General features: G+C 42.1%; 2 protein-coding genes and 2 pseudogenes across 3 annotated transcripts; 3 read left to right on the top strand and 1 right to left on the bottom strand.

Moving 5' to 3' along the window:
• Positions 1-1,091: 1,091 nt before the first annotated feature.
• On the bottom strand, positions 1,092-16,448 carry LOC148742933 (uncharacterized; annotated as a pseudogene). Its single transcript, XR_015996759.1, has 10 exons — positions 16,428-16,448; positions 16,151-16,242; positions 15,533-15,579; positions 14,713-14,804; positions 7,577-7,650; positions 6,846-6,919; positions 6,316-6,519; positions 5,411-5,553; positions 2,311-2,381; positions 1,092-1,893 (listed from the first exon to the last, which is right to left on the bottom strand). The product of XR_015996759.1 is annotated as an uncharacterized LOC148742933 (transcript).
• On the top strand, positions 8,564-9,959 carry LOC148742935 (uncharacterized). Its single transcript, XM_088738488.1, has one exon. The coding sequence runs from the start codon at positions 8,892-8,894 to the stop codon at positions 9,957-9,959; it is 1,068 nt and encodes a 355-aa protein (XP_088594614.1). The 5' UTR covers positions 8,564-8,891.
• Positions 11,653-14,138, top strand: LOC148742934 (uncharacterized; annotated as a pseudogene).
• Positions 16,449-18,026: 1,578 nt separating the features above from the next.
• Positions 18,027-23,333, top strand: LOC148742932 (uncharacterized). The gene has a single exon (XM_088749152.1). The coding sequence runs from the start codon at positions 18,249-18,251 to the stop codon at positions 23,331-23,333; it is 5,085 nt and encodes a 1,694-aa protein (XP_088605278.1). The 5' UTR covers positions 18,027-18,248.
• The last annotated feature ends 786 nt before the right edge of the window (positions 23,334-24,119 follow it).

The raw sequence follows: 24,119 nt of genomic DNA, 5'->3' as shown, positions 1-24,119 counted from the left end.
TATCCAAGAGAGGCTTCTTAAGGGTTTTTACAGTAATTTAGAAAACATATCAATAGAGACGATACAGTAAAACCAGCAAACTTAGGAAAATTGAATTGATCATTTTGAGGTATGATGTCGCCATGGAGATAGATTTTAAGTCTTTTATTCTAAATTATACTCAAGAAGTTAGCCGAGTTTATGAACTAGACCCAGTTTTCTTGCCTTACGTCCAAACATATTCAACACAGATTTTGAAATCCCATGTATGATTTGGGACCAATTTGCAATCCGCTTCCATTAACATTATTAGGCAAGATGCGACACAGTGATCACGAAAGAGAAAATGACAACACAGTTTACATCTCATTGCTAACAACTACAATAACAAAAACATGGTTTACACTTAAAAGTCTTTGAAATCACACTTGGACAACAGATGTTATGCCTCGATCAATTCAAAACTTCAACATCGCCTCTTGTGGGCCAAAATATGTACTAATGCCCGACCCAACTGCCGGATATCATAGTCATTTTTTTTTCGGGAGGGGGGGAGGGAGATAAAAGGTAAGATCAGCGACAGCAACCCAATCCTCCCTTGTTTTTGTACTCCCCTACTACTGTCGCACAGTTTAATATCACGTTTCCTTTTACCAACTGAACACCTTCAACTGGCCATATTTTTTACGTGAGGCTTTCTAACATAAATGAACACAGTACGCATCTTCTGATTGGTCAGTTCAGTTTCCAAGCGGATGCTTTATTAAAGGGGCCCGCATTTGATCGGTGACAACTACTTATGTCATAAGAGCAATGAAAAACTTTTTACCGGGCTCTAAAACACGATCAAATAACTGGGAATGCGAGAAGAGACGAAGGCGAGTGATTTTCAAACTTCTTTTTTAAAGTTTTTTAATTAGGTTCTTACAGCTTCTTTTGAAAGCCTCTCTTTTTCAAAACTTTCTTTTCCGTTAAAACCAGCTGATCACATATTTGAGAACACAGATATCTCAGCGCTAAAACGTTTACCACTCATTTATGTAGTTAGAAAACACTTCTCGAAACTGACTTTGAATTCAGGGCTGTACAGGACAACATCGAATTGAACTTAACAAATAATTTACACTATCTTTGAGGCTTTTCCTGGTAAAGAGAGTTATCACATTAAAAAAAAAAGTGTGCTAAACTAGTAGGTTAAATTTGAGTAAAGCCGTACTTTCGGCCTCCTCCGCAGCCATGGACAACTCTAAATCACCAAGAGATTCTTCATCCAACCACTCAGAAACTTCCCCTTTTGATAAAATTTTTCCCTTGCATTATGATCGCAATAATCCTCAAGTAATACCCCACCACACATATACTTTTCACTCATCCTGGCTTCTGTTTCATCCTGCCAAATCGCATAATTTGGTGAGAGGTCAATTCTAGCCGTTTTATTTATTTTGGTTTTGTTGCTTCTCTCGTCTGATAACTTCCATATTTCGTTCGTGTAATTCTCATTATCGTGACAAGATTGTCACGAATGCTTCTTGTGATCCCTAAGGCTTCTTGTATGTGAAACTGCACCCTCGCTATCACAACTGTGATGTGGAATCTGAAGCTCAAGCAGTAATGCATCGTCCAAGTCATTACCGAAGTCACAATCAACCAACTTTAGGTTGCGTAACACAACCACTATTGTCAAATTGCGTTACATCTTGTTTATTTCTTGGGACACAATCTTCGTTCGTGTTGTTCTCGTTTGTATTCAGCATTTTTTCCATTTCATCATTCTTAGAATCATTTAGCCTCTGCTCGCATTCAGATAACAACTTACAAAGCTCTTGGTCATCAAAATCATTACTTGAAAACTCGTCAAACTGAAAAATGAAAATAAACGGTTTTGAAAGATTTTTAAATGAATTAACAAAAGAGCTATGGGATTAATCAGTGTAAACTACACTTCATGAATCGTATTCAAATTTTTTACACAGGAGAGTGATTATTCAATTACCTCACAACTGGACAACCGATTGATTTCCTGTGGTATAGGCTTTTCTGAAAGTAACCACACGATAAATGGTTTGCAAATTGCTTTTTTTGAACATACGACAATAGGCTATGACTAGTTTATATGGTAAAAAGTCTTTTATCCCCTCAATGCTTCCACAAATAACGTAACCGAAAAAGCTTTCCCGATGTTTGAGTAATTAATGGATGAATGTGAAATTTAGTTAGGCCCTTCTCGCCGTTAGGAATAGACTCCAGACTTCTTCCGAGTTATTTTTTAAGGCTCCATCTTTATTTCCATACTTTTGCAAAGTCTGGAAAATTTTTCGCAAAAATACACACCTTTCTTCTAATTTTAAGAGTGAGCGTCTCTTGACTATCTTTTTGAAGGACTGTAAAAAGCTAGAATGATGCTGGTAAAGATTTGAATATAGATAGATAGATAGATAGATTAGATAGATTAGATAGATTAGATAGGTAGGTAGATAGAAACTGAAGGTTACATCTCCAGTTCCTGGAAAAAACCCTGCGATACTTTGCATTTCAATTGGAATCTGCGCGAGAACTCTCCATGGATCGTTCTTCCGCATTCTCGATTTTTAAGTCTGCTCCCCGACAAATCCTAAAAAATGATGTGTTTTCGGCAGCCAGAACATACCAGGGGAACGATAGTCAATCCCTCTACAGTCGGGGTCGTGGCATTTCTGGTAGTAAACACCAACTCTCAAGTCTGCCACAATCCTAGTATAAAAAATTTAACTGCGTGTTGGTGTATTTTCCATAAACATTGTTTCACCTTTCTTTTAATTCATGGACGAAATTTTGTTTATTAACCTCATTTTCTTTCAAGGGAGTTTGGATAGAACAACATAAGTACCATGCAGTAGAATCGTCGTGATCCAAACCAGAACTAAACACATGGTAAGGCAAAGAAAATACATGCACTTTATATGATAAGCTGAATAACACGTGCTTTCTGATTGGTTCTTTCTTATGATCCATTAGAGGAGAGACGCATAGATCACTTAACCATTTACATTATTTGCTCTCTAACAATATAAAACAAATATATTTCGTGTTGCAGAAGGTCTGTACAGTTATAGATCACAGAAGAAGTTTAAATGTGGAAAGACTATGTTCTTACCACATTTTGACGTTACCTGTAATCTATTACTAAACAGACGCACGGAAACAGAATCTGCCTGTTAATCATTACTGAAAGAGTGGCTTAATGGCTTAGTGAAAGTGAAAGTGAAAGTGAATGATTCGATACCTTAATAGCAGCATAGGCTGAATTGCTAAGGTCTACAGTGTTACTAAGGTTGAGATCGGACGTCAGCATTATCAGGCGCCTCTGGCAGCCGCTTTAGTCCATGTAACGACCTCACCTTTTCCCACCCATCCCACCCCAGGGGAGGACATCCATCACACAGTAATCTCGTGCGTGGGAAATTAACGTCTTCTACCCCTAACCCTGCAGGAGACGGGACCTCCATTTATTCGTCCCTATCCGAGAAGACTAGAATATCTAACCATTTCTTGATGTTGAGAAAGGAAGCATACACTTCTCAGTTAATTTTAAGACCCTGAGTGTTGGTCCGGCCGGTATTGAACTCTCGACCTCCCGCACAGCAGTCCGGCGCTCTCCCAATTGAGCTAACCAGGCGGCGGTCACGTTATTACTGTTGTGCGCTCTTCCGATGTTTTCACACCAACGGTTATTAATAACATCATAAGTGATTAACTTTCCTGTTGAATAAAAAGAAATTTGTTTGCTTAGACCTTATCTCTAGAAATTCTCTGCACTCATCACAGCCTGATTCACTGAATTTCAAGGAACATCTGATCTCCTGTTCCTTACATTCCTTGTCCAAAGGCACGCCTCAGACTGAACTGAATGTATGCACAACATAAATATTGATATAATGTTCCTATATGTTCTAATGCTTTAGAGATCAGTGATCCAGTAGCATCATCCCATATCAAGCTAAAAATAAACAGTACCAGTCAATACTTAAAGACAAAAAGAAAAATAATGAAAGAGAGGAACTGTCTCAGAGACTTAGAGGCTTTTTTGAAGGCTCGGTTTAGCCAAAATGTAGTTTCGAGATTGTTGTTCAACCAATCGCGCATGTTTGCCTCTAATCGTCTTTGTAATAACCTACTTTTTTGCTTGGCTCACAAACAAGTGATCTGTGACTCACTTGGAAGAGCATTCAATGGAAAAAGTAGAACTGATTGCGACTTCAATTCCTAAAAATGACTCTTTTATTGACAAACGTATAATCCATATTAACGAAGATTTAGTAATACATAGGAAGGTAAAAACGAGCGATATAATATACGGACGTTAAGGCGACTTCATGACGCCATTATCAAGTACGCTTGATAATGGCGTCATGAAGTCGCCGAAACGTCGGAATATTATATCGCTCGTTTTTACCTGTAAACGTATCATCATTAATATACATAATTATTTTTTATATGTAAAAACTTCAGTCTAAGACGGTACCTTGTGGAAAATAAACCCATCTCCTGATTTGACCCTGTACTCCACCCTTGGTGAGAACACTTGAGATAAAGTTGTCAATTTCAGGATAAGGGGAGTGTTCGTATCCATGCTGAGAAAGCGAACCTAGCAACAAGGAGAAGAGTTTAAGTAAAGACAAGCTTCCTTCTTGTGATCAACTTTCTTTAACATCACTGAAAAAAGAGACCACAGAACAGGTATAGAATCTGCTCCAACTAACACATCGGTCAACAATGGGCTAACAGTCCGTCAACTTTCAGCTAACTGTTGTTTGATTGTCGGCTAACTTTCTGATCACTTTCGGCTAAATGTCCTTTGATCGTCACCTAACTGTCAGTCCAAATGGGCTAAATGACCAGCAAGAAAGTCCTTGTCAAACGCTTCAGTGCTAGGGTTTCTTTGCCTGCAGCAAAATAAGGACTTAAGCAACGCGAGATGGCGATCGGTCTGCAAGGGGGTTAAGCACCAATACTGAGAGCCAGAACCCTGGCAAATCTCTCCCTGACTTGTATAAAATCTTCCCACGGCCAGAAAAAGTTACACCGCGTGAAGACTCAAATTTGTCATCACACTTGTCAAACAAGTTCTGTGCTCACCTGACATTGGATACTAGTGAATCAAGAAATAGCAAGTACTCAGAATCTTTGGAGAAACTTCCTTTCACATTTTTGAAGCTAGGCTGTTACATGACAAACAAGACACGAAAAAATAAAGTGGTCAAACTCTCTCCATCTGACATGTGTTAATAATAACGGCACAACAGAAAATTCCTTAATTACATACCTTATAGGTGTTCTGACTGGAGAGAACCAGATGAGAATCTTTTCCTATCTTTGTTGACTTGAAAATTCGAAAGTTTCTATTTCTTGTATAAACCCGTGAGAGTTAAAACTAGTGAGGTCAGCAAGTGACAATTTTCTCGTCTGCAACATTTATATGACTTGTATTGGCTTCTGATTTTACTTTCTTATTATTAAACACACCTTGGTCACAGAAAATCCCCAATTCACCTTTTCCATCCTTCACAATAAGTTCTCTTAGTTCTTGCAGGTTAACTACAATGGCAAATGAAAGTGCTACGATTACTTTGTGAATTTAGCTTCACAAAAAAATTGATTTCTTTTGTGCATGTGCTCCAGACGAGAACAGCGACTCTCTTCACTTTGGGATAGAAGAGGTCATCAGGAAACTCAGCCAAGTGATGAAGGTTACCTGCCAACACATCAGTCAAATATCTATGCCAACATTGTAATGACCAGGTGACATACTTTAAGGCTGTCAGAGCCAAGTTATCTCATGGCACTAATTACAAAAAACCTCAAAAGCCAATAAGTCACTGTATTTTACAAAATTTAATGAATAATTTTTTTGTTTGGTAAACCTCAAAATAAGATAGTAAATGTAAAGGAAACCCTCACCTAACTAATCTTTGTGTTTGAAAAAGTCTCTTGAAAGTGTTTTCTTTTCCTTACTTTTGTTTCCTTTTAAAAATTTCTGGAAATGCTTCAAATTCCATTTGCTTATTTTGGGAGACACTGGTTGTTTCTTATATTTTCCTTTGAAATTTGGGCAGAAAATTGGTGAACAAGCAGCCAAATATTAATCCCAGTGCACACACTTGCCATTTGACAGCAGTGCTTTACCTTCCAAGGACTAGCTACAGAAACCTGGAAAAGCTCTGGTAACGAGGGGCCATAATGATCACAATGCAAATTCTCTGTTTCAGTGTGATGAGTTTAAACCATACATTATACCGAAAATCAATAATATAATAAAACTGACTTTGCAAACACTACACAATCAGTCCAAAACTGCACCTGAGGTAAAGGTTTCATGTTGTGTGTCTTCTTGTATTTTTGCATTAATTTCAGATGTGTGGACAAAGCCATTTCCAGTCAAGACCTCACTCTTTGGCCATGTTGGTTGATAAGAGTCAGAACCCACATCTTTGTTTGCAGAAAACTCAGAACCAACTCTGAGCTTCCTTTCCAGTAGTGTGCAAATGTGTTGGACAAAGTTTCCTGAAAATCAGAGTTCTTGATCAAAATCAAAAATTGTCTCAATAGAGTAATACAGTATTAAACACAACAACTTCATGTCTAGATTAAACATAGCTTAAAGGCCACAAAGACTAAGCAGGAGAATTAGGCAGTCAGAGCAAATCCATTTTCTGAAGGCTAATGAAGACCTTAAAATTGTTCCACTACAAAACAAAACAACAGCAAGAAATGCTTAATCCTGCAAATCAATGGCTTCACAAAATTATCTGCAGAATTGCAGACTCTGAGTTACTTAAAGTAGCATAATAGAGTAAATATTTTCTGTGCCACAAACAACAGCATTTTACTAGCATGAATGTTATCTTTAAATACAGCACCAGGTAAGTGGAAGATCAGATGTCTCGAAAACTTAGAGGAAGTACTGAAAACAAATCAACAACAATTTACTTGTTAATGACTCAGGGGATTACAGAGTAATTATATAGATCAACGGATCAAAATTATTATTTAGAAATGAAGTTCTATTGCGATTTTGGCAATGTGAATAAATTATAGGTAAAGAGATACCATGTTAAGGTCAGGGTTTGGTTGAGTCATTGTGACCTAAATTTCCTCTGACAATGTTACTTTATCATCTTAGCTCAACAACAGCAGTGGCCAAAGTCAAAGAGGAAAATGAGAGAAGCTATTGAAACAACAAAAGGAAGCCAAAACCTTAAAACAAAGAGGAAAAAACTGTTGATACATGAACAACATGGTTTTTCATTCAGTATGACGCACTGAATGAAAGAGGAGCATTTCTCTTTGAAACATCTGAAAAGACCAAACCAGGCTCTGGAATAAAGTATCTCTGTATTTTTAAAGTGATAATTATCATTGAAATTGTTGGAATCCCAAGTATGTTAGACCTCAGGAATACTTTCACTTGCACTGAAGAGAGCAACTAAGTTGATCAATTACCATTTTTTAATCACCAGTATATCATAGAAAATAGTAATAGTACTTCACAAGGATAATAAAACTTCTTATCTGAATCATGCATTTGCATGGAAAGAACCATTCATTACTAGACACTAACCTTGAATCCAAATCTATAATATATTTCCTGTTACAATCAACACCATAAATGTTTTTCAGGTGGTGACAAACATACTGAAGAAGAAAAAAATATTCATATTCATTCCATAATATGTCCTCCTTTTAATGCTCCCTAAGAATGAAAAGATCAGGCTAGGGTTTAATGCTCCCCAGGAATGACAGATCAGGCTAGAGTTTAATACTCCCCAGGAATGACAGATCAGGCTAGGGTTTAATGCTCCCCAGGACAGACAGATCATGCTAGGGTTTAATGCTCCCCAGAAATGACAGATCAGGCTAGGGTTTAATGCTCCCCAAGAATGACAGATCAGGCTAGTGTTTAATACTCCCCAGGAATGACAGATCAGGCTAGGGTTTAATGCTCCCCAGGACAGACAGATCATGCTAGGGTTTAATGCTCCCCAGAAATGACAGATCAGGCTAGGGTTTAATGCTCCCCAGGAATGACAGATCAGGCTAGGGTTTAATACTCCCCAGGACAGATAGATCAGGCTAGGGTTTAATGCTCCCCAGGAATGAAAGATTAGGGTAGGGTTTAATGCTCCCCAGGAATGAAAGATCAGGGTAGAGTTTAATGCTCCCCAGGAATGACAGATCAGGCTAGGGTTTAATGCTCCCCAGGAATGACAGATCAGGCTAGGGTTTAATGCTCCCCAGGAATGACAGATCAGGCTAGGGTTTAATGCTCCCCAGGAATGACAGATCAGACTAGGGTTTAATGCTCCCCAGGACAGAAAGATCAGGCTAGGGTTTAATGCTCCACAGGAATGACAGATCAGGCTAGGGTTTAATGCTCCCCAGGAATTACAGATCAAGCTATGGTTTAATGCTCCCCAGGAATGACAGATCAGGCTTGGGGGTTTTCACTGAGCAAACAACTCATAGAATTCTCCAGTACAGCTTTTTACAATACAGACAACAGTCCAGTATTTGTTCTGTTATCTAATTTGCTCTATATGGGGCTAAATGAAATTTAGGCAAGGTTAAAATCTAGGCACGATGGTCAGCGGAGGACATGCTGCGGGGCGCCCCCTTTGCAATTGCAGGGTCACAAGGTTTTCAGTACGTTGTGAGATCGTCGCGGATCCTAACGTGAGCCGCCTCTTGTGCTGAAATATTTTACCGTATTCTCCGCTTTCGCCCCGTTTGGAATAATGGAAGGGCGTCAGACTAGAAATAGTCTGTCCGCTGCCTGATTTAGCGTCAACGAAGGCCATCCAACATCGACTGTTGCCTCCACGGTAGTTCCGTCTTCATCAGCATCTAACACGCCACCTCTCGTAAACTCGCCAAGCATGCCGTCGGATATGCTTGAAATGGTTAGGCTGGTGGCTTCTCAAGCAGCTTTAGCGGCAGTAAATTCATTACAGGGCTGGTCATTACCATCCAGCACCACGTCAACTACGACGAACGGGAATTCGCTCGCTACGGGAATTCCACCCTCGTCAGTGTTGAATCCATCGGTGGCCAACCACGTGGAAAGTTTCCTGGCAGCAGGTTCTAGCTTGGGATTCTCTGAAACGACTTCGCCCATCTTGGCTACAGGTACGTCTGTTTCTTATTCTGTACCGGAATTTTTGAGCACGTTCTCTATGCTTACGACGAATTCTACTCCGGTTAGAATGGCGACGCCAATGACGGTCAGTAGTTTCCCCTCGCTTTCATCGAGTTTGTTCGATCAGCACTTCGTTGTTTGCCCGGGGTTTTCTCCGATCCCTCCAAAGATCGTCAATCAAATTCTGGCGGGCAAATTTACCGACCTGAGCGAGCTGCTCACGCCAAAGCTCCTCCAGGCGCAAACCGAGCCACAGTTGTTGTTTGACGGCAGAGTAGTTCTAGCGTCGAGCGGCAAAAAGCCTCGCCATCGGATCGAAGACGTCGTAAGTTGGGTCGAAGCGTTTACAATTTTCATGCTGGTCATTGCATCGTCATTGCCGCATCGGTGGCGTGACCTAACGGCATATAAGCTCTTAATCCTACGCACGTACCGCCAATTTGGTGACCAAGTTTGGCTCAACTATGACCTAGCGTTTAGGCAGCATGCCGCCGCGACAAAACTGACTGACTGGTCAGCGATGAACGTGCAGTTCTTTAATTTCCATGCGGCAGGGACAACTAACCACTCTTACCCTGGCCGTGTGATCGCCCAGGGGGAAGCAACTGGATCACATTCCTCTGACATCATTTGCAGATCCTGGAATCGTGGCCAGTGTTCATCTCCTTATAAGTCCTGCAAATTCGCTTATAAGTGTAGCTCCTACAATGGAGATCATCGCACTACAGACTGCCAGAGCTCAGCCTCCAGACGAAGGTCACGCTCCCCAAGCTATTCTAGGGATAATGAGAGAAGCAAGAAACGCTAAGCACTGGCCTTGAAGGGCCCAATCGCCCATAGACATTGTTCTTGTTGTTAGTTCTAATTTGTAGCATTAGTTGATATTGTTCTTTAGACTACCTCCTGTCACCAGGCTCTGTTACTCAAGAATAAGGCGAATAAATAGCATATATTTTTGGCTATCCTGCGACTAGCCCTACTTAATTTTTGTTCTTTCACCCACAGTCAGCCTCCCCCTGGTCTCTGCAGTGTCTCCTCTGAAACCAGATCGGTTTGAACATGAGCTCAGGGGTCATCCAGATAGAGGGCAAGTCCGGTATGTCCTCGAAGGACTGCGTACTGGCTTCAGACTCGGCTTTACTCCCTCGGGCAATCTTAAATCGGCAAAACGAAATAAGCCTACAGCATGTAAACACGGAGGAGTAATCGATTCCTACCTAGCTGACGAGGTCAGATTAGGGAGAGTAGCGGGCCCATTCCTATACCCCCCGTTACCCAAGTTGCATATCAGCAGCTTCAGCGTGATTCCAAAAAAGGGTCAAACAGGCAAATGGCGCCTTATAGTAGACTTATCCTCCCCCAAGGGGTTCAGTGTTAATGATGGCATAGACCCAGAAGAATTCTCGATGCACTACATACGGCTGGATGAAATTATCAGGATGGTAGCCGCACACGGGATAGGGGCCCTGATGGCAGAGTTTGATGTGGAATCAGCCCATCGTAACGTCCCTGTGCATCCAGAGGACCGTTACCTGCTTGGACTTAAGTGGAGAGGCCAGTACTACGTTGACTTAGCACTCCCCTTTGGGTTGCGGTCCGCTCCCTATATTTTTAACTCACTTGCGAATATGGTTCAATGGATCCTTGTACACAACTATAAAATCTCAGACCTGGTTCATTACCTCGATGATTTCATATTAGTGGCCACCCCTGGCTCCCAGGTGTGTCATCATAACTTAGCTACAGCCCTCACAGTCTGCCAACAATTAGGCCTTCCGTTGCATCCTAAGAAGTGTGTGGGCCCATCAACTGCTCTTACTATTCTCGGCATTCACCTAGATTCGGTTCAACAATCAGCAGAACTTCCGCAGGATAAGTTGGCAGCGCTTAGGAAGTTAATCGCAGCATGGACTGCGAAGCGCTGGTGCACCAAGAAAGAGCTGGAATCCCTGATAGGTCATCTTCACAATGCAGCCAAAGTCGTCTGGCCAGGTCGGGCCTTCATTTGGAGGATGATCGATCTTCTGAACTGCTTCCGCAGGCAGGATCACCCTATTCGGTTGAGCCAGGAATTTAGACTTGACCTCAAGTGGTGGCACCAGTTCCTGTCACATTGGCACGGTGTTGGTTTCTGGCTATTCCCGGGGTTGTCCCCTCCCCCAGACTTGGAAATTATGACTGACGCATCAGGGGCTATAGGATTCGGGGCCATCTGGGGCTCAGCGTGGTTTAACGGTTCGTGGCTACATCAGCAAGTTGATAAGTCCATTGCCTATAAAGAGCTATTTCCCATTGCAATTGCCGCCACAGTCTGGGGCCATAGGTGGCCAAGGCTGCACATAAGGTTTCGATCCGACAATGAGGCAGTAGTCGCCATCCTCAATTGGAGAACGTGAAAGGTGCCAGCCATCATGCACCTAGTGCGCCATCTTTTGCACTCAGCCGCAAAGTTCCAGTTTTCCTTCTCAGCACTGCATATCCCCGGACTCTGTAATTCAGTGGCTGACGCCCTTTCCCGTTTTCATTGGCAGGACTTCAGACGCCTGGCCCCAACGGCACTGGCAGCCCCCACCTCAATCCCCCCAGAAGTGATATGCGACTTGACGTCAGCTCTCTAGAATCCAAGTGCATGCATTTCTTCCAAGAAGGCCTAGCTCCATCCACACGACGTTCCTACGCTTCTGGTCAAAAAAGGTTCATAGAGCTCTGCCAGCAACTGGGTAAGCTCTAACCCTCTGGGTCTCCCTGCCCAGTTGACGAGTGGACCTTGTGTCTGTCTGTGTCCCACCTGGCCGGATCCATTCAGTACTCTTCAATCACCGTTTTTTTGTCTGCTGTGCATGCCATTCAGATTGAGCAGGGCTTCAATGACCCTTTGTTAAATTGCCTGCGCCTACAGCGAGTTCTTCGGGGGATCAAGCGATCTCAGGGCGTAGTCAAACGTGAACGTCTGCCAATCACAGACCAGCTCATGATGGTGATTTTCAAATCGTTGGACCTACACAATTTTGACCATTGCATGTTCTGGGCGGCCTGTTCCTTGGCATACTTCGGTTTCCTAAGAGCTTCGGAATTCACAGTTCCCTCCTCATCCAAGTTTTCCCCCTCGGTGCACCTACAGGTGAAGGATTTGGCCGTAGACGCATCCTTAGACCCAACATGCTTACAAGTCTTCATTAAAGCCTCAGAAACAGACCCTTTCAGAATTGGGGCAACCCGTCACATTGGCAAGGGATCTCCGCCCTTGTGCGCGTTACAGGCAGTGTTATCGTACTTGTCACGTAGGGGAAACGCACCTGGCCCTCTGTTTAGGCTCCAATCGGGAGAACCATTGTCTCGACCCAAACTTGATGGTGTATATTCGACCCAAACTTGATGGTGTATATTCTTCGTGGAGAACCGTTAAAACTGGTGTACCACAGGGGTCCCTGTTGGGTCCACTCTTATTTAATTTGTATGTCAATGATCTTAATTATTTTATTACTAATACGTCCTTGAGGCTATACGCTGACGACACTACTCATTACGCCTCTGATGTCTCACCAACAGTATTGCAGTATATAATTAACTCTGATCTGAGCGTTCTATCGAGATGGTTCTCAATGAATTTTTTACAGATTAATGCCGCCAAAACGCAAGCTATCGCTATTGGCCCGTCTTCATACCAGTATGATTTCCATCTTAATGATTCTAATGTCCATACAAAGGACACACTCAAAATCCTTGGGGTGGTCCTAGATAGCAAATTAACATTTAAAGCGAACATAAAGCAACAGCTGAATAAGGGATGCGCAAAGGCTTCGGCTTTGCGGAGAATACGTAAGTTCATTTCAAAGGACGTGTTAGTTCGTTTATATAAGGCCTATGTTCTCCCTCATCTTGAGTACTGCAGTCCCCTTTTACTGGGAGTAGGTAACGCGGAGACTACTAAAATAGAGACAACTAATTACTTTATATTAAGAACTATATTAGGCTTCTCGAAGTCTGTCATACGACTTCCTCCTCAAGTTGGCCGACATGAAGTCTTTGGAGAATCGTAGGTAATTCCAATCGCTAGTTATGTTATATAAGTGCTTATACGATAAGGGGGCTCCTTATATAAGTGATTTTTTTCATTTTAGAAATGTACCGTATAGTTTACGCGGGCTTAGTACAAGGCTAGATTTACTTCCTTTTAATCTTGAGTTTTTACATCTGTCTTTTTCATTTTTAGCTAGTAAACTTTGGAATGCGCTACCCCCTAGACTCAGAGAATCTCAAGATATTGTTTCATTCAAGCGTTCTCTTAAAGCCCACATGGCTTAGTGGTAGTGATTGTAAATATCGTTATTGTTAATATTGTTAATATTGTAACTTTTAATTGATAGCTCTTGTCCATGATCTTCGATCCTGTTTTTAGTTATTTAATAGATCTACTTATTATTTGTATTCTTACAGAAATTATGTTTTATTTCTAATTGTACATACACGTACACGTTTTAACGAGAACTTCTGTACTCCTAGGTGTCACGTGTTTAAATAAAGGATTTGATTGATTTGATTGATTTGATTGATTGACCCCTACTCAACAAGTGGTTCAGCACCATTATGGAGACGGCGGGCATCCCCGGGAAGTTTTCGAGCCACAGCTTCAGGATTGGGGCAGCCACGGTTGCAGCTCGCAATGGGATTCCAGACCATCTGATTCAGACACTTGGTAGATGGTCGAGTAATGCATATCAGACGTACATACGACACCGGCAGATGTCTTGGCTAGCTTGTCACAGCAGTTGTCGTGACTACCGGTATGTGCCATATCAGTGTATAAGCAAAGGTAGGGAGAATGGTGCTTGGTGGGGCCTTGGGTTGTAGGTACCATGGCTCAAGACCGGTCCCTCTTGTTTCAAGCACCATTGTGGGGGTGGACCGAGGTTGTGTCGCCATGGTAACCTCCCTGCTGTGGGTAGTCAGCGCGACTGCCACAGTGCTACGGCACCTTCCTCCAAGCTCATCAATGCCGATGAGTTTAAATGAGGCTAAATGAAATTTAGGCAAGGATAAAATTAAGGCACGATGGTCAGCAGAGGACATGCTGCGGGAAGCCCCCTTTGCAATTGCAGGGTCACGAGGTTTTCAGTACGTTGTGAGATCGTCGCGGATCCTAACGTGAGCCGCCTCTTCTGCTGACTTGTCAGTGTGACGGGTGCCAGGGGGGTGGACCGAGGTTGTGTCGCCATGGTAACCTCCCTGCTGTGCGTAGTCAGCGCGACTGCCACAGTGCTACGGCACCTTCCTCCAAGCTCATCAGTGCCGATGAGTTTAAAGCAGAAAAAATCAAGCCAGCAGAAAAAATAGATATCAACTTATTTACTGGCGTAGATCAGTCCATACAAGAAAAACTGTACCATAAGTCTTGAGTATGAGCTGAGGCCTGTAGCCTTGGGTGGTGCTCTAGACCTCCAACACAGTTTTTCCCTTTATTATGCAGACCTCCTCCCACACACATTTACTCAGCAATGGAAAATATTCTCTCGTTTGTCTGCACTTATTCTCTTGTCTTTAATGAAATGTCTTTTATTCACCTTGATGAAAATGTCTACCATACTGGCTCCATCCTTTTGTGGATTAAATTTGGTTTTGAATTCCAGGTCAAAATACAGTCGACAAGCAGCCCCTATGATTATTCAAAGGTCGATGATATTGCGACAGAATCTTAAGTGTAAGACATCAAACCAACTCCACAATATAGTTGCTACCAGACTTCCTCATTTTAAAGACAACAATCATTCACTCCATCAGGGCCAGGTTGTTCAAAACTGGGCTAAGATAACCCAGGGTTAGAGTGAATCAAATCAGATTTAAGATCTGAAAGCTTTTAAAAAAAACTTCAGTACAACTCTTTTTGTCTACAATTTGATGACTGAACATCCTTCAAAGAATAGAGAAAATTATTTGTTGTGAGAAAGGCTTTTGAACCAAGGAACAAAGAATTTTGATTAAAATTTAACCCTGGGTTAGTGCTAATCAGCCTTTGAACAACTTGGCCCAGACCTCTATTTTATTACAACTAAAATGGCCACCTCCTTCATCTCAACACTATTTTACCAATCTAGAATAATTTGCCGTCTCAGTTTTCAACAGTTTCACTCCCAATTAACTCCTTAACTCCCAACTGAGTGACCATAACAGAATACCTCTCTAAACATCAATTCAATATCAAGCAGACAACTGATGAGAATAGTCAATCCACACCAAATTCTCCAAACTAACATCACAAGAATTGTAGAGATTACAGTTAGGAGGCTTACTAATAAGATCTTGGGAGTGAAAGCACAAAGTCTATGAATGACTATTTTAAAAATATGTATTAAACAATTAAATTATACACAGATTTAAGAGTACCTTCTGGTATAACTTCATAATAATTTCTGTCCTCTGGTGAACATATCCTACCAAGTTCAAAAAAGAAATATCAGGAATGACAAGGAAAGAATAAGGTATTTGTTTGTCTGTTCATTTGTGTGTTTGTTTTTTTGCACTTGCATCAACTTTCTTCATTTCGAGCTATTTGGTCATTTTGAATTTAGGATCTGTGTAAAGGTCAGTTGAACTCTTCTTTGGTCAGCTTCACCTACCCTTCCCACCAAGCTTTTGCACTGCCAGAAGTTTTAAATATACCATGCCTTGTAGGGGAGAGATCCAGGGCAGGGATGCAGGAGATGTGCACCCCATCCCTCTGAGATGACCTGCAGTTTTCTTACACCTGTATAAGAAAACTCAGCAGTTTGTTTGTGTTGGAGAAAAACACGAGACAGGATTGAAAAATGTATGTCTGATGCCTTGAGAATGGTAGTTTAGCATGGCTGTTTCAAGCAGTAGCCCTACTTTTTGTCAGTCCAGACATCAGCTGGATCATTTGTTAATGGTCCCACTGTGTCTTGAGAAAAACCCTGGATCCACCCATTTGTGCATTTTTTGAAGATTGCTAAGAACTGCAGTAAAATAAATGTGATACCTGACCTTGTGTATTTGTGCCAAAAATATGGCAAAGTTGCAACAATATAGCCACGTTTTCCGTCACAGTCTTTCTCTTTGGCAAACACATGAATATCCTATCCACTAAAAAAATTAAATTTCACTATAAAATGTGCTATTAGGTACAGTATCTCATTACTTCCTATCCTTGAACTAGTTTTGCTTTATGGTGAGAATGAACCCAAAAGTACAGTGACTGTAAAAAGAGAAAAACAAATCCAAAAAACTGCTATTCGTAATTAAAAGGTAAAAACCCAGTTACTTCACTTGCATTGCAAGACATTCTTCCAGAAACAAATAAGAATTTAGGTGAAGTAACTCTGCTGAATAAATTATGGAATGGTTGAGGCACAGAAAGAAATTAATGTTCTAAGATGAGAGGTAAACTGTAAACCTTCACTAATGATTGTCTGCCTTGGTGTGTGTTAGGAACAGCTACGTCAAATTTGTCAAAGGAGAATTCTTATTCTAAAATCTTGAGAAGCTGATGTTTTGTTAACCATTGAGATTCCATAAACTGCAGGTATGTTTTTCTTTGAGGATTAAAATTGCCTTTCTGAGTGATACTAGGCCTAGACCTGCCAATCACAGTGAATTAAATAGTTGAAGGAAGCTTTAAGAAAATGATAATTTTGAAGTGACAAAAAAAATAAAGATATATTACGTTTGCTAAAAAGTATGTCTCAACTCCCAGAAATGAGAAGTGTAGCCACGAGAGTTATTATTATTATTATTATTTTTTTTCTTATCAGTTCTGTCGTTCGTCTTTGTTAATTGTAATTAGTGTAAATAGTTCTCGTCTCGATAGTTCAGTTCTGTATTTATTAGTTTGTATTTTTTCGTGCTGTCAAAATGTAAATTAAGTTTGTCAGCGTTGTTTCATGCAATCGCCTTTGAGTATTGTGTAGCCTTGTTTAGTCTATTGTTTTAGCCTTTTTATCTGCTATATAACATCGTAGTTGTGATTTTCATTCAGTCGTTGTTATTCCGGAGTGCCGTACAGATCTTGTAAGTAGTTACGCTTTCGTTTGTATTTTCCTGTAGTTTCTCGTATTCCTTTCGTTGTATTTTAGTTTCGTTGGGTTTAAGTTCGCATTGTTAATTCTGTATTTTTTCTGTGTGTTATGTACAAGTGAATCGTCGAGATTAAAAGGTACGTATTTCAAACTGTAACGGAGTGTCAGTTACATGCATTCAAAGATCTGAAGTGGATGACATGTTGTCCGGAATTGAAGGTCGGAGAAGACGCCGAGCTCACTCAGAAGAAGCCCTCGAAAGCGTGCGAAAGAAGAATTCGAGGTCAGGGTGTTTATCCAGAGTAACGATGTTGTACCGTGCTACGGAAGTTCTGCTGAGTGATCCAAAAAATGTCGATGAAGTTAAACAGAAGTTACTGGAGATTGATGAAGCTTTTTCTCGCTTCGAACAGGTGCACTACGAATACATCTCAACTTTGGATGGAGATATGGAAGTGTGGGGAAGCGAAGCACGTTATTTCAAGGAACATTTCCGTCGAAAAATGGATTTTGTTTCGGGAATAGAGCGATGGATCCAGGAGGTGGGATTAAACGCTGGAGCACGCGAGGAAAATGAGATGCCAGTTGAAGACTGTGTAAGTACCGCTAATTCTTCGCAAAGTTCGCATTCATCTAGACTATCTATCAGACAGCTTAAAGCGAATCAGGCAATAGCGCAACTGAAGTTGTACCAGCTGAAGAAAAGGCAAGAATTACTACGTCAGGAAGAAGAAACGAAGCTAGAGTTAGAGCTTTTGGATGTGCAGTTTGAAATTAGGAAAACTGAACTTCAAATAAAGTTACTTCAGGATGACGAGCTAGTCGATTTAGCCAAGTTGCCGAACGTTTTTGAAAATCTGAAGCCGTCTAGGGAAGGAGTTGATGTAGGAGCTGCACATGCGCCTGATCAGGAATATTCTAATTCTCGTGTTGAACGCAACGTTGGTTCTCAAGACCTTCCGTTGCGGCTGAAATCTAATGCGCAGGAGTATAAGAGTTGGTCAGCCGGACCTACTGCCGCCTTTGCACATCCAGAGGCGATAGGTTCTGTTTTGCGTGGAGGAGTTATGGATAGTGTGGCTTTAGCTATGAAGCAAGGATTTGCGTTGCCTAAAAAGAAATTGACAGTGTTTGATGGTGATCCTCTCGAATACTGGAACTTTATCAAATCATTTGAAACCAGTATCGTGAACAATGCAGCCAGTGAAAGCGAGAAACTCATGTACCTTCTTCAGTACACTTCTGGAGCAGCAAACGATACCATCAAATGTTGCTTAGTAATGGATCCATCCCTTGGATATCAAAGAGCAAGAGAACTGCTTCAAGAACGTTTTGGTCACCCCTTCACAATTGCCTCAAAGTACGTAACCAGGTTAACAGAAGGACCCCCTCTGAAACCAGGGGATCGCGCGGGATTGCTTGCCTTTGCAGACAAATTGAAGGACTGTGAAAATACGTTAGAATCCATTGGATATCTAGATGAAATAAACAGTGCAGACAACCTAAGAAGAATTGTTCAGAGATTACCATATCATCTCCGCACCAAGTTTGTTGAAGTTGCAGACCAAATCCAGCAAACGGGCCAAAGAACGAACATCAGTCACATCGCTGAATTTGTTAAAGTCAAAGCCAGAGTAGCAAATAACCCCGTGTTCGGTTGTGTGGTGGACATCGCGCGCGACAGATCGGAAAATGAAAGGCGAAAACCTAAGTCGAGGAGTGCTACATTAACTGGAGAACGCGTCAGCACATTTAACACTCAAGAGACCAAATCCGGTGGCAGACAGAGTCTACCCCCTTTTTGCAAGCCAGCTTCTTTCATGAAGTGTCCATCGTGCAATGGTGATCATTCGTTAGCGAGGTGCAGGTGTTTCAAGGACAAGAGCTTCGAAGAGCGCCTGGAGATAATGAAGAAAGCTCAGCTCTGTTTCAATTGCTTTAAATATGGCCACATAGGAGTTGGATGTTTAGCAAAGGGTGCTTGTGAAGTCCCAGGATGTAAGAGGAGACATCACACCTTACTTCATCCACCATCTCCACCACCAGCAGTGCAAGGTAGCGACAGAGTGGCTGATAAAGGAACTCAAGCTGAAGGCGGTGCCCCGTTTCAAAGTGGACAGACTAATAGTACCTCAGCTGGAGAAGGAAAGGTGTGCCTGAGAGTAGTTCCTGTAAAGGTGCGAAGTCATGATGACGCCAACAAGACCATAGAAACCTATGCCCTTCTAGACGGTGGATCAGACATCTCCTTGTGTGACAAGAAGTTAGCCATGGATCTTGGAGTGCATGGACGCCAGAAAACGTTTTATTTGACAACTCAAGAGAAAGAGGATAGCCCAAGAGTTGGTCACGAATTAAGCCTAGTTGTTGAGCCACTTGATGGAAGTGACAGAGTTGACGTTGTTAGACTTTGGACAGTTGATAAATTGAATGCTTCAGGCCGCAGTATTCCATCAGAACAAGATCTAAAGCAGTGGCCTCACCTTAGAGACATCAAGCTCCCAAGTACTAGTGAGAAGGAAGTTCGATTGATTATAGGCACCAACGTCCCTGATGCCTTTTGGGTGTTGGAGGAGAGACGTGGTAACAAGGGAGAGCCATACGCCATACGCACGCCACTTGGCTGGACACTCATGGGCCCTGTGCATAAGAACGTTGGCGGAGAATGCCATCTTAACGTTAATTTTGTTGGATCAGCGGAGACTGTGGGAGAAAAGAATGATTGTCTTATGCACCAGCTAGAAAGGTTCTGGGAAGTGGAGAATTATGGAGTTGTTCCCCAATCCAAGCTTGGCATGTCAGTGGAAGACAAGAGAGCCCTTGAAGTTATGGAACAATCTGTGAAACTTGAGCGTGGTCATTACCAAATTGCGCTTCCTTGGAGAAACTATCCACCAGTCTTGCCCTATAATCGCTGCATGGCAGAAAAGAGGCTTCTGGCGCTAAAAGGCAGGTTCATGCAAGATGGTGAGCTTCTGAAAAATTACAAGACCACCATGGAACAGTATCTTACCAAAGGTCACGCTTCACGAGTGCCACTTAATGAAATTCATGTAAAGAACAAGCCGATTTGGTATCTACCCCACCACCCAGTGCTGAACAAACCTGGAAAGACTCGAGTGGTTTTTGATTGCGCTGCAAAACATAAAGGAACGTCTCTAAACGATCAGCTCCTTACTGGACCAGATTTGACAAATTCTATCGTTGGTGTGCTAATGAGATTTCGGGAAGAACAAGTCGCGTTGTCTGCTGATATTGAATGTATGTTCCATCAGGTCAGAGTAGTGCCAGGTGACCGAGATGCATTCAGATTCCTCTGGTGGCCAGATGGAGATCTGACCCAAGAGCCAGTTGATCATCGTATGGAGGTCCATTTGTTTGGCGCGACCTCGTCTCCAAGTTGTTCTAGCTTCGCGCTAAGAAAGACAGCAGAAGACAACAAAGGTGAATTCTCAGAAGAGATAGTTAAGACTGTCAGAAGGAATTTCTATGTTGATGACTGCCTAAAATCGGTAAAGTCAGCTGAAAATGCTATCGAAGTGGTGTATCAGCTCCGAGAAATGCTATCCAAAGGCGGACTTCGACTCACAAAGTGGTCGTGCAACAGTTTGGAAGTTCTGAGTACAGTCCCTCAATCTGAGAGAGATCAACCGGTACTAGACCTTGACCTAGACAAAGAGAAGCTACCGATGCAACGCACGTTGGGGCTCCACTGGGACATGGAGAGCGAAAAGTTCCTATTTAAGGTTGCTCTTAAAGACAGACCGAACACCCGTCGCGGTATACTTTCCCTGTCAAGTTCCGTTTATGATCCACTTGGTTTCGTTGCGCCAATCATCCTCCCGGCTAAGAAATTGTTACAAGAGCTCTGTAAGCAGAAACTTGGATGGGATGATCCAATCAGCACTAATGATGGTGAAAGGTGGGAGAAGTGGAAGGCTCAGTTGGTCGGTCTCTCTCGGATAACAGTAGACAGATGCGTTAAGCCAACCTGCTTTGGAGAATTAAAGATGGCTGAGTTACACAACTTTGCTGACGCGTCGCAAATCGCATATGGAGCAGTCTCCTATCTCAGATTGGAGGATGTCGAGGAAAGAATCCATTGTGCGTTTCTCATGGGGAAGTCTCGCCTTGCTCACTTGAGACCTATGACTGTGCCAAGGTTGGAACTGTCAGCTGCAGTCTTAGCCATTCAGTTAGATCAGACCGTTAGAGAAGAGCTGGATATTCCGATCAGCCAATCGACATTTTGGTCGGACTCCACCTGCGTGTTGCAGTACATCAGAAATCAGTCAAAGCGTTTCCATACGTTTGTTGCAAATCGGCTGTCAGTTATACATGAAAATTCAGCACCTCATCAGTGGAGATATGTTAGCTCCGAAGACAACCCATCAGACGAAGTATCCAGAGGTCTTACGATGGAAGAAATGAGTACAAGCAGTAAATGGCTGAGTGGTCCCGAGTTTCTGAAGAAAAAAGAAGAGTTCTGGCCGTGTGATCCTACAATTCATCGATCAGGACCTTCAGATGATGATCCAGAAATCAAGCGTGAAACTCATTCTCACAGCCAGTCGTTGACACGTCATCGAAGCGAAGTTCTCTCCAGGTTGATAGAGTATTACTCATCTTGGGACAGATTACGAAGAGCTGTGGCCTGGCTATTGAGGTTCAGAACGTGGCTCATCGAAAGACACAGTAGCAGATCCATTAACTCCACACCTGAAAGCAGTTTGAAAGAGGGATCCCAGTTCCTGTCCGTGGAAGAATTACAGAACGCAGAACGGGAAGTTATCAAGCATGTACAAAGGCTTTCATTTCCGGAAGTCATTAAAGCCATACAGACAATCAGTTCATCGAAACCTTCACGTGGAGTTACCTCCGAGTTAAAGAATCTTAAGATACCAGCTCACATGCGCAAACTTCATCCATTGTTGGACGACACTGGAATTCTAAGAGTTGGAGGAAGACTGGAAAATGCCTTAATCAACTATGACGCAAAACATCCAATTATTCTGCCGTATCGTCATCAGGTAACGGATATGATCATTTCTCAGCACCACAAAAAGGTTGGCCACCTCGGTCAAGAATACGTACTGTCCAGCTTACGACAATTCTATTGGATAATCAAGGGGCGTTCAGCTGTGCGTCGAGTGATTAGTGGCTGTTTCCAGTGTAAGAAACTTGGTGCAGTTCGTGGAGAGCAGTTGATGGCCGACCTACCAAGGGAAAGACTAATGTCAGGAGATCCACCGTTCACATACGTAGGCGTGGATTACTTTGGTCCCTTTTATGTACGCCAAGGTCGCTCGAACGTGAAACGTTTCGGGTGTTTGTTTACTTGCCTGGTCGTCAGAGCCGTTCATATAGAGGTCGTGAACTCGCTTGACACTGATTCATTCGTTAATGCGTTACGAAGATTCATTAACTTACGAGGATGTCCAGTTACCGTATACAGTGACAATGGGACGAACTTCCAAGCAGGGGAAAGAGAGTTACGCGAGTCATTGAATGATTTAAATCAAGAATCAATCCACAGTTTTCTTCGTCAGAAGAATATTAGATGGAAATTCAATCCCCCTACAGCCTCACACATGGGTGGGGCCTGGGAGCGTACGATCAGATCTGTGCGCAAGATCCTGAGAGCACTGCTAGGACAACAACTCGTCTCTGAAGAAATGCTCCGAACCTTGATGAGTGAAGTTGAAGGGATCTTAAATGGCAGACCTTTGACTCCAGTCAGTAGTGACCCGAAGGACCTGGAGCCTCTTACGCCAAACCATCTGCTCTTGTTAAGAGCCAACCCAAATTTGCCTCCTGGAGTCTTCAACAAAGAAGAAATGTACAGCAAGCGACGCTGGCGTCAAGTCCAGTACATGGCCAATTTGTTTTGGAAGCGCTGGTTGAAGGAGTATTTGCCAACCCTCCAAGAGAGAGCAAAATGGACCAAACCTCGCCGTTGCTTAGCGAACGGAGACCTAGTACTAATTGCAGATGACAACATTCATCGAGGAAGATGGCCGTTAGGCCGAGTAACCGAAGTTTTCACGGGAAAAGACGGGAAAGTCCGATCAGCCAAGGTGCAAACAGCTACCACAATTCTTACAAGACCAGTGACTAAACTGTGTTTCTTAGAGGGAGAAAACGAAGCTTAAAAAGAGAAACTGAACCTGTTGTTAAGAAGAATGCAATGGAATTGAAAATCCATACTGTAAAAGGATAAACTTACTCTCGCGTCGTACAATAGTTACGTTAAGTAATGAACTGTGGACTTTAGTGGTTCATTAGGGGGGCTATGTAGCCACGAGAGTTATTATTATTATTATTATTTTTTTTTCTTATCAGTTCTGTCGTTCGTCTTTGTTAATTGTAATTAGTGTAAATAGTTCTCGTCTCGATAGTTCAGTTCTGTATTTATTAGTTTGTATTTTTTCGTGCTGTCAAAATGTAAATTAAGTTTGTCAGCGTTGTTTCATGCAATCGCCTTTGAGTATTGTGTAGCCTTGTTTAGTCTATTGTTTTAGCCTTTTTATCTGCTATATAACATCGTAGTTGTGATTTTCATTCAGTCGTTGTTATTCCGGAGTGCCGTACAGATCTTGTAAGTAGTTACGCTTTCGTTTGTATTTTCCTGTAGTTTCTCGTATTCCTTTCGTTGTATTTTAGTTTCGTTGGGTTTAAGTTCGCATTGTTAATTCTGTATTTTTTCTGTGTGTTATGTACAAGTGAATCGTCGAGATTAAAAGGTACGTATTTCAAACTGTAACGGAGTGTCAGTTACAAGAAGAAATTAAAAGAAACTTTTAAACCTTCAGCTCACCTACCTCTTGACAAGTCTCGAGGTAATCAAAGGCCATCTGTTGTCGTGGGAAAGTTTCAAAGATAGGTGGAGGGTCGTCTATCCTAAAAAACACCATCAATGTTAGGGACGTAACTTCACA

This window comes from Stylophora pistillata, chromosome 1 (genome assembly GCF_964205215.1).
Source record: "Stylophora pistillata chromosome 1, jaStyPist1.2, whole genome shotgun sequence".
In the NCBI taxonomy this organism is placed as follows: Eukaryota; Metazoa; Cnidaria; class Anthozoa; order Scleractinia; family Pocilloporidae; genus Stylophora; species Stylophora pistillata.
The sequence above is the reverse complement of the archived record's forward strand: the minus strand, read 5'-3'. Positions and strand labels throughout refer to the sequence as shown.